Source organism: Vitis vinifera, chromosome 7 (assembly GCF_030704535.1).
Source record: "Vitis vinifera cultivar Pinot Noir 40024 chromosome 7, ASM3070453v1".
Lineage (NCBI taxonomy): Eukaryota > Viridiplantae > Streptophyta > Magnoliopsida > Vitales > Vitaceae > Vitis > Vitis vinifera.
In genome coordinates, this window is record NC_081811.1 from 10,334,221 (window position 1) to 10,348,663 (window position 14,443).

Below are 14,443 nucleotides of genomic sequence, written 5' to 3' on the forward strand. Positions count from 1 at the left end.
CAAAGACTCGGGAAGCTTACAAAAAGAAACCAAATGCCCATGAACATCATTAGACAAGATGCTGAATTCATATGCAAGTTGAAGAGAGATTCATCCAATGCCTTTAATACGAAGGACTTAGGGCCAGATAAGTAGATTTTCGGTATGCAAATAAAGCTTGACATAGAGTCTAAAAAGTTGTAATTGTCTAAAAAATGTTACACTGAGAAGTTGCTTGAGAGGTTTAACATAAAAGGAGCTAAAACAGTTAACTATCCTCTCAGTGGTCACTTTAAGCTTAGCAAGAAGTCTTATCTTAATTCAAATGACGAGAGGAAGAAAATGGAGAGTATGTCCTATTTTTAAGTTATAAGGAGCTTGATGTATGCAATGGCATGCACAAGGCCAAATATTGCTAATACAGTTGAGGTTGTGGGTAGGTTTTTATCCAACCCAAGGAAGGAGCATTGGAAGGTAGTGAAATGGATCTTCAAGTACTTGAGAGGTAATTTCCTGAAAGGGTTTATAGATGCATATGATTGATGACATTGATAGCAGAAGGTCTATAGCTAGTTATTTGATGATTTTTACAAGGAAAGCTGTGTCGTGGCAGTCTAAGTTGCAGAAGTGTGTTACCCTATCCACAATAAAGGCTGAGTATATAAATTGCTGTTAAGACAACGAAGGAGTTGTTGTGGTTGCAAGGCTTTCTCCAAGAGCTGGGTTTTAAGTAGGATGAGTATGGTGTATTGTGATAGTCAAAGTGCTATTGATCTCAGCAGACGCACCATGTGTTAGTCTCATACTGAGCACATTGATGTGAGATACATTGGTTGAAAGAAGTGGTTGAAGATGAAGTCATTCAGCTAAACAAAATTCATATTGAAAAGAATGCCTTTGTTCTCAAGTAGAAACTAGAGTTGCGTGTTAGCATGGGGAGAATGAACTCCATGAGATGAAGTTGTAGATTCGCTTCCCTAATGTGCTAGAGGGGAGTATTTTTGGGCTGACCAACATGGGTTCCAAACTCTAAAGAAATATTATTTAAGCCTACAACTTGGGGTGTCCTTCAGGCACCTTTTTAGAGTTGCTTTTGGCTTAAGAAAAGGGGTAGAAAGCAGTTCGTGAAAAACATAAAAAAAGAAAAGAAAAGTAAGGTAGAAAAGAAGGAGAAAAAGAAAGAGAAAGGAAGGGAGCAATCCAAGGGGGTTATTTTCTATCCATTTTAATTGGCTAAAGGGAGTTGATCAAAGCTTGAAGGTGGACTTTGTGGGTGGTCCCCTTCAAGATCAACTATGGTAAAATCCCTTGTCGGTAAAATTTCTCCACTCTATTCTCTTTCTTTGCATTTATGAGGTAAGGGTTTTTCCATTTCAAGGTGTTATGCCTTTCCACTAGTCTCTTATGTTATTTAAACCAGTGAAAACTTTTGTATTCCCAGTTAGCTCTAGGAATGGAAGAAAGCTTCATAATGGCTTTTTACCTCCTATAGAAGGGTTTTTCCATTCTAAAAATTTAGTGTTCCTTGTGTTGATTGATTTTACCTACTCATATACCCATATTGTTATATTAGGATACTACCTCTTGTTGATATTATTGGCTTCTTGGTTTCTTTCTTGGTTCCCTTGGTTTAGGCCATTCTTACTTTGGGTTGCTGTCATCCCTACATAATGTTGATCGTGGTTGGTTTAATGGATCCCTCCTCAATGGTCAAGTTAACACTTTGATTGTTAAAAAAAGAAAAAGAAAAGAAGAGGAAGAAAAAAAAAAGAGACGATATTATTACTCACTTGCTTTCAATGGTTCCCCATTTTGCATAAGGACAAACAAAAGGTAATAGTAAAAATACCTGCTTGAACAGAAACGGAGGGGCCCTGGGATTTTGCCTTAACCATCCACTAAGATGTGAGTTAAATAAGAGAAAATATGGATAAGATCCCGCCCTTGATGATGCGCGGAGGAACCATCCACAGTTTATGAAATGTTGAGACGAGTGGTGAAGAGTAATTGGTCCCCCACATGCCATGCAAACAACTAGGCAACATGCCCCCATCAGTTACACTCTCAATGCCCCTAGTCTACATTTATATTTGGCTCTATTCTCTGTCACTTTTCCAATAGTGGGTGCTCACAAACTCCCCTTCCAATGTTTGATTCTTATTTTCATGCCAAATTGATCCATTTAAATTTCAGTTTTCAATTAAAATAAACATGCTTTTCTGAAAGAAGATTCTGCACATAGGCAAAGGCAGCATTATTTATTATTAATTATAATAGCTCCATTCGAGTTGAATTCGTCCCCTTTTTTAGACTAGATTCAACCACACATCCTCCCACTGTTACTTCTATCATATCCTCAATTCTTATTTTAATGAATTTTTACATTGTAGATTAGTTTCATTTTTATTTTTTGAATAAATAAATAAATTAATAAAATAAATCATTATTCCCCACCTCTATGCTTTGTGTTGAGAACTTTTCGTGCTATATTTTGCCACTGATTTGTGTTGGGTATACGCCAATATAGCCCCTTGAAATATGATATGGCTTAAGATCAGGATCTTGTCCAAAGATGGGTGTTGACTTATGCCTCTTGATGGATATATATTTTAGGATGAGTGTAATATTAAACCATATAAACAGATTTAGTTTTATATTGATGGTTATTAATTGATTAGCATATTAATAGTGGGTTCAGAAGGCTATATTGTGTGATATCCAAAAAAAGTTTATGATGTTATATATATTTATGACTTCCTTTCAACTAAGTAGATGCATTTTAAAATCACGAAGGTCCTTTAGACTCAACATGGTTAACGTGGATGTTTATTTGACCCCATAAGTGGCACTTGTCTTATTGACTATACAATCTCATGAGACATATTGTCATGTATGTGAGTAATTGTGATATCCCTTATTGGATGAGGGAAAAAGTTTCTAGTCGTGAGGACCCCTTAGATCTAGAGAGTAGACAATATCTAAATGGTTAAAGAAAAAAGATAAAATTTGAAAGGAACTTAAAAAATGAAAATGTAATGAAAGTTTGGATAATTTTTTTATTTCATATTATTAAAAATAGAAAGTAATAATAATTTTGATATAAAAAGTAGAAGTATAAAAATTACAAGCTTACTTTATGTCCTTATAGATTATTTTAAAAAATTTTAAAATTTGAGATAATATTTTTTTTAATAGAAGTCTTTGAAAGTTTTTTCATTTTTTATAAAAGTTTTTGCTATTTTATAGTTTTAAAAATAGTAAAGAGGAAAGGTATGCTAACTAACATTAAATTATATAATTTTTATCATACAATATATGGTTTGAGAAATTTTTTAAAAATTATTTAATTGAAATTTTTTATTTTTATCCTGTTTCCATTTATTTATTTTTGTTTGTCATTGTCTTTTTAACACTATGGATGCTGCGTGGTGAATAATTTACTATTATTATTATTATTATTACAAAAATTGAAATAAAGTTAGATGCATTTTTGTTTGTATAAAAACAAGAATGAAAATATCATTAATCACATATATATCAATCTTTGGATGTTAAGAATATATTGAAGAATATCAGTGAATATTTTAATAAAAAAAATTAATGAGATGAAAAATGATCAAAACTCATGTAAATATTAAAAAAAAAAATCAAAGAAATGATATAAGAAATAATAATAAACATTTGAAGTTCTTTTGTTGAAAAAAATTAATAAATTACCATAAGAAAAATGATAATATTTAAATAAATATTTTTATTTAAAAATATTGATAATTTTATTTATGAATTTATATTTGTTTTATATTTAATCAGTATACAAAATAGATAACAAAATAATTAAAATTAATTATATCTATTGGGCATTTAAAACAAACTATTTAATACAAATCCAAGAACTTGGTTTTGATCTTTTTTTGTATGTTTTAAGTGTAACTAATATTAGAATCCCACATCGTAAGTTTAAAAGAAAACAAAGCTCTATAACTTTGAATCATCATAGTTAACGAGTTTGGCTTGAGTTTAATCTAACTTGTGACCCATTGGATAAAACTAAAAAATTTAACATGTATAGGTTGATTGGGCTTGTTTTTACTCTGTCCATTGCACAAATTTAGCCAATATTTCTTGAAAAATCGTTAATATTTCTCTGATTTTTTCAAAAAATCATTAATATTTCTCCAATTTTCTACACTAGTATGCCACCCAAATGAAACATTGTCGACTTTATTGGCCATACCAATATATTTTGATGTATCAACATTTTTTATTAATTTTCTTTGATTTTTCCAATGATAGAGCTTTCTATGGAGATTTTCACTTCGGACATCACCGATATTTGATATTTTGACAAATTATTGGCAATATTTCCCAACATTTCAAACTGTTGGATTTTTCTCAAAGAAAATATTATTACAATCTTGTTTATATTACCTCTTCACATAATACATACTATTACATTGTCTTGTAACAACATTTAATTTTAAGTAAATAGATTCTTGAAATTTATTAAAAAGAGATTGCATTGCCTAATATTCAATTCAAAAACAAAATCTACAAATAAAAATATTAAAAATAAAATATAATGAAAATTTTAAAAAGTTGTACACTATATTTATTATTTAAAAAGAAAGATTATTCATTTTTATTTATTTATTTTAACTTTTCTTCCCTTTTTATTTGTTTTCACTTTTTGGATACCTATAACTTTTTGGTGCAATTTTCATATCCAAATTTTAATACATGATTTATTTTATTTCATGACAAATTATGCGTGACAATTGTATTTTGTTTTTTAGAATACAACACATTTGATAAATTTTTTACGAAAAATAATTTCTAAAATTTGATTGTTTTCAAAATAAATTTTAGATATTTTTAATATAAAATTTTAAATAAATTATGGAAGATGTAAAAATGCTTTAAAATTTTTTATATCATAAAAATATCATAATAGAAATAAATAAGACCCAAATGGTTAAGACTGATTTTGATTTATTACGAAAAGTGGCTAGTGAATCATATGGAAAAACTCCTAAAAAATTGATAAAAAAATGGCTACGCATGTGAAATGAATATTTTACATTTGAAAATATTTTCTAAAGTGGAAAAATTAATATATGGAATAGTTTTTTTTTTTTTTATGAATTATAAAAATGAATAATAGATGATTAAATTCTTGCTTATTGACAACAATTAGGTGGGCCTGGACGGGTAGATGGCAAGTGTCTTGTAGATTGGAAAAGAATTGTGTTCAATGAGATAGTGCCACGCATGTCTCTCACTGTACTAGCAAAAATCCAAATGAATGACTGTGGACACACATGCTGTCCCAATTCATTGATTCTCCCTATCACATTTATATATATATATTTATATACATTGACCCCTTCCCTCACACGTCTTCCTCCTTATGCACAGCGAGTTTTGAGTTGGGAGGCAAACAATCAGCTCTCATTTTTCCTTCCCAAGAAAGTGAGAGAAAATGCAAGAAAGCTCAAGAAGGAAGAGCTCAAGAAGACGAGACAAGGATCCTTTTTGTGTGATTCATAAGGTTCCTTCCGGGGATACTCCTTATGTTCGAGCCAAGCATGCTCAGGTCTGTTTGCATTTTTTCTCTATCCTCCCTTTCGGTTTGGGGTATTTTATATATATATTTCTATTTTTTTTCTTTTTTCTATGAATGCCTATTTTTATTTATTTTTTGTTGTAGATGGATGCATTTTATCTATGATATATGTAAACCGTAGAAAAAGTAAATTAGAAAAATATCTGCAAAAAATAAATCTTTTTATTCTAAAAAGATTAATTTTTTTTAATGCATGTTATACAATTTCATAAAAGAGCAATAAATTTGAATATTTCTATTGAGGTACAACTATGAAGGAAGCTTAATTATGATAGTATTTGTGATTTTTATTTTAGGTCAATGAATAATTTTAGGGGTGAATAATTAAGGGAATTAAATAAGAGAAATTCAAGGGAGTAGTTGTATGAGTTCTTTTATTTAAATAACTTTAAGTTTGAATGTATTTTTTATCAAAGAAATATTTTGTCAAGTTGTTTCTTGCGGGGTTTCCTCATAGAAGTGAGATTGTTCTTGTCTTAGTGTCAATCTCTTCTCTATTTTTATCAATTGGTATTAGAGTTTGATTGTGATGCTTTTGATATCGTTGAGGGAATGAAATCTCATGGTGCCAAAGGAATGGAGGAGAGAGTATTCGACTCTTAAAGGGAAAGTTTAGAAAAACAAGCGAAGGCACTACAAGGACTCAAGGAGTTGATTACTAAAATAAACATAAAGTATGATCATCTTGCTTTGAAGATGATGGGCACTACCAATGAAATAGCGTAATCAGCTTAGAATGATCAAAACCTAGCACAATCAAGTAATACAATGACCTTTATCATATTAAAAAAGATTAGTTTTCTAAAGTTTGACGACGAGGATCCAAAAAGATAGATATGTAGATGTAAACATTTTTTCAATTTTGACCAAATATTTGACATACAAAATGTGCATATAAAAGCAATCCATATAGAAGAGAAATTTATTCGTTAGTATCAATGGTTTACAAAAATGTATGTAGAACCATAACGGGAAAGTTTCCATAGGTTGTTTATGCTCCAATTTTGTTCGATTACATATGAAAATGCCTTAGGGGAAATGACCTATATAATGTTTGTCAAGTTGTATCATAATAGGTTTGAAGAATTAGCTAATTGAACTCAAGACTTGTCCGAATCTTTCTTAGTTAGTTGTTTTGTTAGCGGCTTAGAGGATGAAGTTGAAGTTGGAGTAAGAATGTTTCACCTAAATTCAATGACTCAAGAGATTGGCTTGAAACAACGGTAAGAGGAACCTTAGAGGATTTGATGCAAGTTAAAGACTGTAAGCCAAGTGACACTTAGAGCAAGTAGAGGTAAGTCGTATCCACCAAGTACTACCTCTATGCTTATTAAAAGGTTGACAAAATTGACACGTTATATTTGTTGCATAAATACTAAAGCCTGAGGATGGTAGTAATCATTGTTAAGAAAATTCACAGATAGGAACACTATGACTTCTAGTATGAGTTGTCATCCTATAGGACTAACACTAATGTGTTTTAGCTATTTATGTTAAAAAGATTAATTGTTTGTTGAAACTAAATAAAAACCTAATTTAAAATAAATAAAAATAAGAGTATGAAAGAAGATTTTCTAAAATATTTAATGAATTAAACAAAACAAAAGGAAGATATTCAAAGAGTTTAGCCATCTAATGTTAATTTCATAAAATGAGAGAACAATTTATGATGTAGGGTTTAAGGTCAAAGTCTATATGAGATCCAATTGACTCTTAAGCCTAATTCACATCCAAAACTAGAATTTTGACTTTTGAAAACAAATTTGTAGATTTACTTGTTAGAGTAATTCACAATAGATTAAATCAAGTTAACTAGTGATCAAAGTATTCCCAAGCATCTCCAGGCAGTAACCATCTACTATGCTTATTCTAAGTTGAACTACATAGAGGATCTCTTTCAAGTAATTTAATCATATATAAAACATAAACAAACTAATCAAAGTTGCCCTTGATACTCATTTTTTGAGTTCTTCACCTTCACCCTACCTTCGCTAGATCACATTGAATCAACCAAATATAATGAGGGATTTATCTTCACAACTTATGTTTGGTTGGTAAGAAAATAAACCAAAAACAACATGAAAAATAGAAACTTTATTTAAGAAACTAAAGAAAAACAAAGTGTATGGATGTCTTTCCTCTTTTTCCTTATCTATATGGAATATATTAGCAAAAACGCACACAACATCAACATCAGAGTAATACAACTTAAACCACCTTTGACATCATATTGGAACTGATATGGAATGCTCTCAATATCAAAATTCCACTAGGAAAGAATGATTTTTAGGTGGTATCGGATGTCTATCTGAGTGAAGATACATAATTTATAACAAGACATGAAGCTATTGCTAGAAAACTATATCAAAATTTCATTATCGAAATTGGTATCAATTCATCCAATCTAAAAATTGACCATAGACCTTCCAATACTTGGTACAAAGCCTTGTCAAACTTCACCTTTCAAAACAATAACATGTTTAAGGTACTATTGGTTCCAATATCAATTTCTCACTTCTATTATTAAAATTTCCAATAAAACTAATTACCCTTCTTTATTTCATTTTCACCAATCCTCTTACACCTTCCACATCCTTTTTCATTAATTCTTTAAGAATTAAAAGCCAAGAATGAGAGTCCATGGTGTAAAATTGAGATTTTCACCATGATATTAAAATATCTAATAAACCAAGCATTTAATGTCAGTTGTTTTAATAAAAGTCTTTAAGTTATTTTCAAAATTCTCCGATGTTGGAATGCAAACTGATAGAGCATTATGACATAAGAATATTCTTATACAAAATTGTTAGACAAATTAAGTTTCTCCAACCTATGGTAATCACCCTAGAGGGGGAATGAATAGGGTGATGATCTCTTTTTGCAAATCAAATTATGTGAATGCAAGAGACAATTATATGCAAATATATAATAAAACAATATAAAAGCAATTGCATATAAATTAAAAGAATATGGAAGAGAGAATGCAAACACAAGATTTTTATAGTGGTTCGACGTAACCCGACCTACGTCTACTCTCCTCTAGCTTCAATCCCAAGCTTGAGGTTCAACTATTTCAAGGCTTCCAAACCAAGCCTTCAAGAAATACAATTGGATTATGGTTCCTATCTACCCACTTGAACTTTTGTCTCCAAACACCCTTTATAATCCTCAAGAGATATCCCACTTTTGAACAACCTCTCAAGTGATACCCCACATTTGAGAATCACTAAATGATACCTCACACTTAGATTCTTCCTCTCAAAGATATACAAATAATTTCACAAAATCCTAGTACAAAACTTTAGGCTCAAATGATACAAGAAAACTAGGATTGAATGGTGCACTAATGATATGCAAGTTTTAGAACAATGTTGCACTCAAAAATACTCTCCCAAGGCTCAAATATATCTAAGAAAGATTTAGGAATGTTAAACTCATGAAACAATGAAGATTGGAGCCTTTTTATAGAAGAAAACGATCAAATTTGCCGTTGGGGGTTCGACTGGTTGACTAGCTATTAGCATTTAATGCTTAGCAGGTGACCGTTGGACCTCGACCACCCCTTGACCGAACCTTGATCGATTGAGGTGGGGGTCGACGAATTGAGGCTCAACCTTGGCCGGTTGAACAACCATTCTGGAAGAGAGAGAAGGTTCTTTGCACTTTTCGACTAGTTGAGCTGAGGGTCGACCGGTTCCTCATCCAGTTCAACTGGTTGAGCCGTTTTTAGCTCAAAAACCAACTTTTTCAACTCAAAACCTTTTAAACAAGTTTAGAAAACATTTGACACAAGGTTTTAGTTCAAAACATGAAATCATCCAATTTTAAAATATTTAAAACAAAATAACCCTTGGATGATTTTGGTGTATAAATAAAAAATGTAATGCATGAAAATCCTAGTGCACCAACAACCTTATAAAGAGATTTTATGAAGGTTGGGTCTTGAAAAACACTTCTCTTTGAAGTCTTCTTCTTCTTCATGATTTCTCTTTGACTTGATTTGTCTTTGTGATTGCCACTTTGGAAATCATTTTGCCTAATCACACTTGAAATAAAATCATTAGTTCTAAACCTTATTTTTTTATCATCAAAATTTAGATTAACCAAACCTTGGTTTCATAAAAATGTTTCGAAACCACTCCGCTATCAACACTAGTATTAGACATAGTATCAGATTGAAGATTTCAAACTCACATTATATTTTCCTAAGCCTTATACTAAAACAGTATATTAGAAATGGTGTCAAAATTGGATACCAAAAGTGATAATAAGTATTTCTATTTTTTCCTTCTTGTTTTCATATCCAAACCATGATTTTCCAATTGTTTTTTCATTTTTCCACTTCTTCATCCCTTGCATTGCAACATCAAGTCTACCTTACTCTTGACTATTGCTTCTACCAATCTCGTGAAATCTTTGTTTCTTTGGAACTTGCTTAATTCTTTTTTATTCTCTTTTTGTTGTATTCTTTATTAGATTAATTCATTAGTTTTAAAATTGGAGATACCTGATATTCAAGCTAAGAAGGACCAATTAACACTCAAAATGCCTTTTAAACTTATACTTTAAGTTTTAAAATATCTCAACTTTAGTATTAATCAACAATCTAAATTGAATCAAAAAGGAAAAAAGAATCTATGATATTATTGTGTTATAAACCAGGTCATAGATTCATGAAAAGAAAATTGTTCATGATAGTTGAAGATGAAAAGGATAAGTTGAATGAAGGTGGCAATCAATTAGATGAAGAAGAAAACAAAGAAGAAGTTGAGATTTAGTGGACAACTTAAGTGGATAGAGGAATCCATACCAAATTCTGACAAAGAATTTATTATTAAGTACAATGCATTGGGTGTTGGAGTCAAAGAAGTGCTTTCCTAAGAAGGTCGATCTATCGCATTCATAAGTAAAACTTTTTTAAAAAAACTCATGGTTTATCTAATTATGAAAAAGAAATGCTTGCTATTATTTATGTTGTTGAAAAGTGCCATCTATACTTGTTTGAGAGGTATTTGAAGATTAAAATTGATAACTTCAATTTTAAATATTTTTAAGAACAATGACTCATCATCTTTAATCAATAAAAATGGTTGATGAAACTATTAGGTTGTGATTATGATCTATTATAGTGGTAGGAAAAACAAGATAGTTTTTGCTCTATCTCACATATCGTAGGAGAAAAGTAGTTTATTGGCTTTTACAATAATAATAATTGACTAGTTTCCAAAATTAGAAAAAGTAAGGATAAGGTCATTGACATTCAAGATCTAACTTCTTCTCTATAAGTAGATTAAGAATTGAAGGCAAGCTAAGCATATATTTATGAGTTGCTATGTTACCAAGTCTATTTAGTATAAGGAATTCACTAGATATTAAAAAACAATTTTTTTCACGACTTCCATGATAGCCCAATAGGCAGCCATTTGGGCTGTACACCATATTATGAAGCATATAGCTAATCTTATTATTATTTTGTTTGGAAGGGCAGGAAATGAGATATCTATAAGTACATCTAAGAATGTGATGTGTGCTAATATAACAAAATAACAACAATAGCAATACTTGGTTTATTACAACCACTTTCCATTCCATATTGACTTGATATGTATTATTAGTACATTACCTAAAGACTTTATTCTAATGTACATGCAAAATGACCATGATATCTTTAAATGTTCTTGTATGCACCTCTATCCATTAATTATTAAGCCACCAACTAGTCGAGGTTTTGCATGAAAGCTTCATACTCAATGTATAAATATTAATCATGAAATTAATGAGTAATGTTTGGTTTTTATGACTTTGCATGAAAGCTCAGCTAGTTGAGAAAGATCCTGAAACAGCCATAGTATTATTTTGGAAGGCAATAAATGCAGGAGATAGAATAGATAGTGCCCTTAAGGACATGGCAGTGGTGATGAAACAACTAAATAGAACTGAGGAGGCCATTGAAGCCATCAAGTCTTTTAGAGGCCTTTGCTCCAAACAAGCACAAGAACCACTGGATAATGTCCTCATTGACTTATACAAGGTATATTACCTATATATTTTTTAAAACCAAGTTATGCATAGAAATTTTCTCATATATTAATAATGGAAGTAAATATTGAATGATACATGTAGAAATGTGGGAGAATGGATCAACAGATTGATTTGTTAAAGCAAAAGTTGAGGTTGATATACCAAGGAGAGGCCTTTAATGGAAAACCCACAAAGACTGCTCGCTCCCATGGCAAGAAGTTCCAAGTTTCTATCAAACAAGAAACTTCTAGAATACTAGTAAGTTCTCTTAACCAATGTTAAGACTTTGGTCCAAATAAGCTTCATACACATCATTAATCTTATTGTTTAAACTTTAGGGCTAGAGGGTATTTAATATTTATTATTTAATGACTTAAGTTGACTTTTAGTGAACTTATTTTTAAGTTGTTGATTTAAAACTTATTACTTGATTTTTACAATAAATATTAAGGTTCTTTTTTGGTAAAATAACTTAATTTTTTTATATTATTAAATTAACATTTATTTTTATTAGTTTAACTAATTTTTACTCTTATTAATTTTTTTATTGATATTTACTTTCATTAATATTAAGCAATAAATTAATTTATTTGTCAATTATGTATATTAAAAGTATTATAAACACATAAAAAACAACAAAATATTTACTAAAGAAAATATGGAGTCATTGATATAAGAGAGACTCTCATTATATATGAGAAAACAAGGCAAAAGAGATTTGGGATTCAAAATAAATTAATTATTTTGACTTAATACTTATAAGTGTTTTTTCACTTTAAATTATGACATTAAGTTATTGCATACTCAATCCACCAAATGACTCAAATTAAGTTGTGAAGTTTTATTAAGTTTTCAAATTGATTTATCAAATATAATTTAACTTAAAATCATCTTTAAGTTATTAACCATTAAGTCTTAACAAACACCACCTTAATTAATAGCTTAATAAATTGTTGAAGTCTCATTTGTTTTTGTTTTTTTTTTCTTCAAGAAGATCATAAATTCAAACCCCACTACTTGTGTGCTCCCCTTATTGAGCCAAAATATTTCTTGTCATGAGGCGAGTATTGTTGACCTATTAGTTGACAACTTCATTTATTGAAATCAAAGAATGCACCATAATTGCATAACATAATATCAACCATTAACTAAATATCTTATACTTGAAAGCATTTTGGTTTATATCATAGGGCAATTTGGGTTGGGCCTACATGCAAAAATCTAAGTTCATAGCAGCCGAGGTAGTGTACAAGAAAGCTCAAATGATTGATCCAGACGCAAACAAGGCTTGCAACTTGGCCCGTTGCCTTATTAAGCAGGCTCGAAATGTCGAGGCCCATTTGGTTCTCAATGAAGTATTGCAAGGTAAACTCCTAGGCTCTAAAGATTGCCAAACCCAGAATCGAGCCCAAGAACTAATGTTAGAGTTGGAGCCCAAGTGGTTGCCACCACCAGAGACAGTGAAGATTACAAGGTTTGATCTTGAAGATGATTTTATTGATGAGCTTGAGAAGTTATTGAATGAATGGTCTCCACTTAGAACAAAGAGGCTTCCAATCTTTGAAGAGATATCTTCATATAGAAACCAATTACCAAGCTAAGGTTTCATTATTTTTGCTTTTGGACCTAGTTGGGCTATGAAGTGTATATGGAGATGATAATGGTATTTAGTGTAAATAATGGATCTAAAGATGTAAAATTTTATGAGTAAAGGTCATTTTTCTAAGGTAAACCTTATGTTTGGTGTATCCATAATTTTTTAGGATTGGTTTGAATTGTGGAAAAATATTAAGGAAAAAATTATTAGGAAATTATAAAACTTTTGTTTGTTTTGTAATGAAAAATTCAAAAAAATAAAAATAAAAATAAAATTGTATGTTTAGATTACTCTTTCTCTTATGAAAAAGGATAGAATGAAAGGGGTGTGGTAAAAAATTACCACCAAGCTTAAACTTATTATTATTTTTTCATTGTTTTGTAAAATTTTATCTTTTATTTTGCTTTAGAAATATGAAAAAAAAAAAAATCATTGAGTTTAAACCTATTATTTTTTAAGCTATTCTTTGCTTCTTTTTTTTTTTTCCTCTTATTTTAATTTCCTTTTGTTTTTCCTCAATCTTTTTAATAATCCAAATGAAAATTTAACAATTTTTTTTTTTTAAAAAAGGCTTAGCTATAAAAAATATATTTTAAATTCTAGAACATTTTTTACACCCAGATTTAGGTTCTATTTGGATAAACTCATGAAAAACTAAAAACTCTTTTTAAGCTTAATAAAAGCTTTTATGCTTGTTTAACCAATTTTATGAAAAAAGTTTATAGGTTAAAGAAGAGCTTAATATAGAAGCCAAGAAAATGTTGCTTCTTGTTGAAGTTTTATTTTAGCTTTTGCAAGAAATTCTGTGACGTTTAATAAAACTTTTATAATAACAATATTGTCCTTTATAAATTGTGACTTTGACTTTAGGTTCAACTTCTAGTTGAAGCCAAAAAAAGAAAGTTATCCCAAATGAGGCCTTACAAGGATATATTTGGTCAATCTATCCAAATTGATAAATAGTATAAAATCATTAGAAGTCAACCTCTATGAATTCTATTCATCAAGAATAATATGAATATTATTTCCTTAATCAAATTATTTTTCCATGTAAATACCCAATGTGCCTTATATACACCACCGGTAGCTGTAATATAAATGACAACAATATTGGTGCCATCGAAATATCCATTACTACTCTTTTATGATATCAAAGCAAACAAGCTTTAATGAACATCATCTTTTGTCTCACTTTGTCTACCATGACAATAAAGTTGTTGAAA

At 29.9% G+C, this 14,443-nt stretch overlaps 1 protein-coding gene across 3 annotated transcripts; it reads left to right on the plus strand.

The window, feature by feature from the left end:
- The first annotated feature begins 5,371 nt into the window (after positions 1-5,371).
- Positions 5,372-13,355, plus strand: LOC100254562 (protein SULFUR DEFICIENCY-INDUCED 1). 3 transcript variants are annotated; one of them, XM_002265898.5, is made up of 4 exons: positions 5,372-5,572; positions 11,421-11,633; positions 11,726-11,881; positions 12,814-13,355. In XM_002265898.5, the coding sequence occupies exons 1-4, from the start codon at positions 5,459-5,461 to the stop codon at positions 13,222-13,224; spliced, it is 894 nt and encodes a 297-aa protein (XP_002265934.1). In that variant the 5' UTR covers positions 5,372-5,458; the 3' UTR covers positions 13,225-13,355. The 3 variants fall into 3 exon arrangements, with proteins under 3 accessions (XP_002265934.1, XP_010652484.1, XP_059593993.1); XM_010654182.3 differs by having other exon boundaries at positions 11,466-11,633; XM_059738010.1 differs by lacking the exon at positions 11,726-11,881 and having other exon boundaries at positions 5,387-5,572.
- The last annotated feature ends 1,088 nt before the right edge of the window (positions 13,356-14,443 follow it).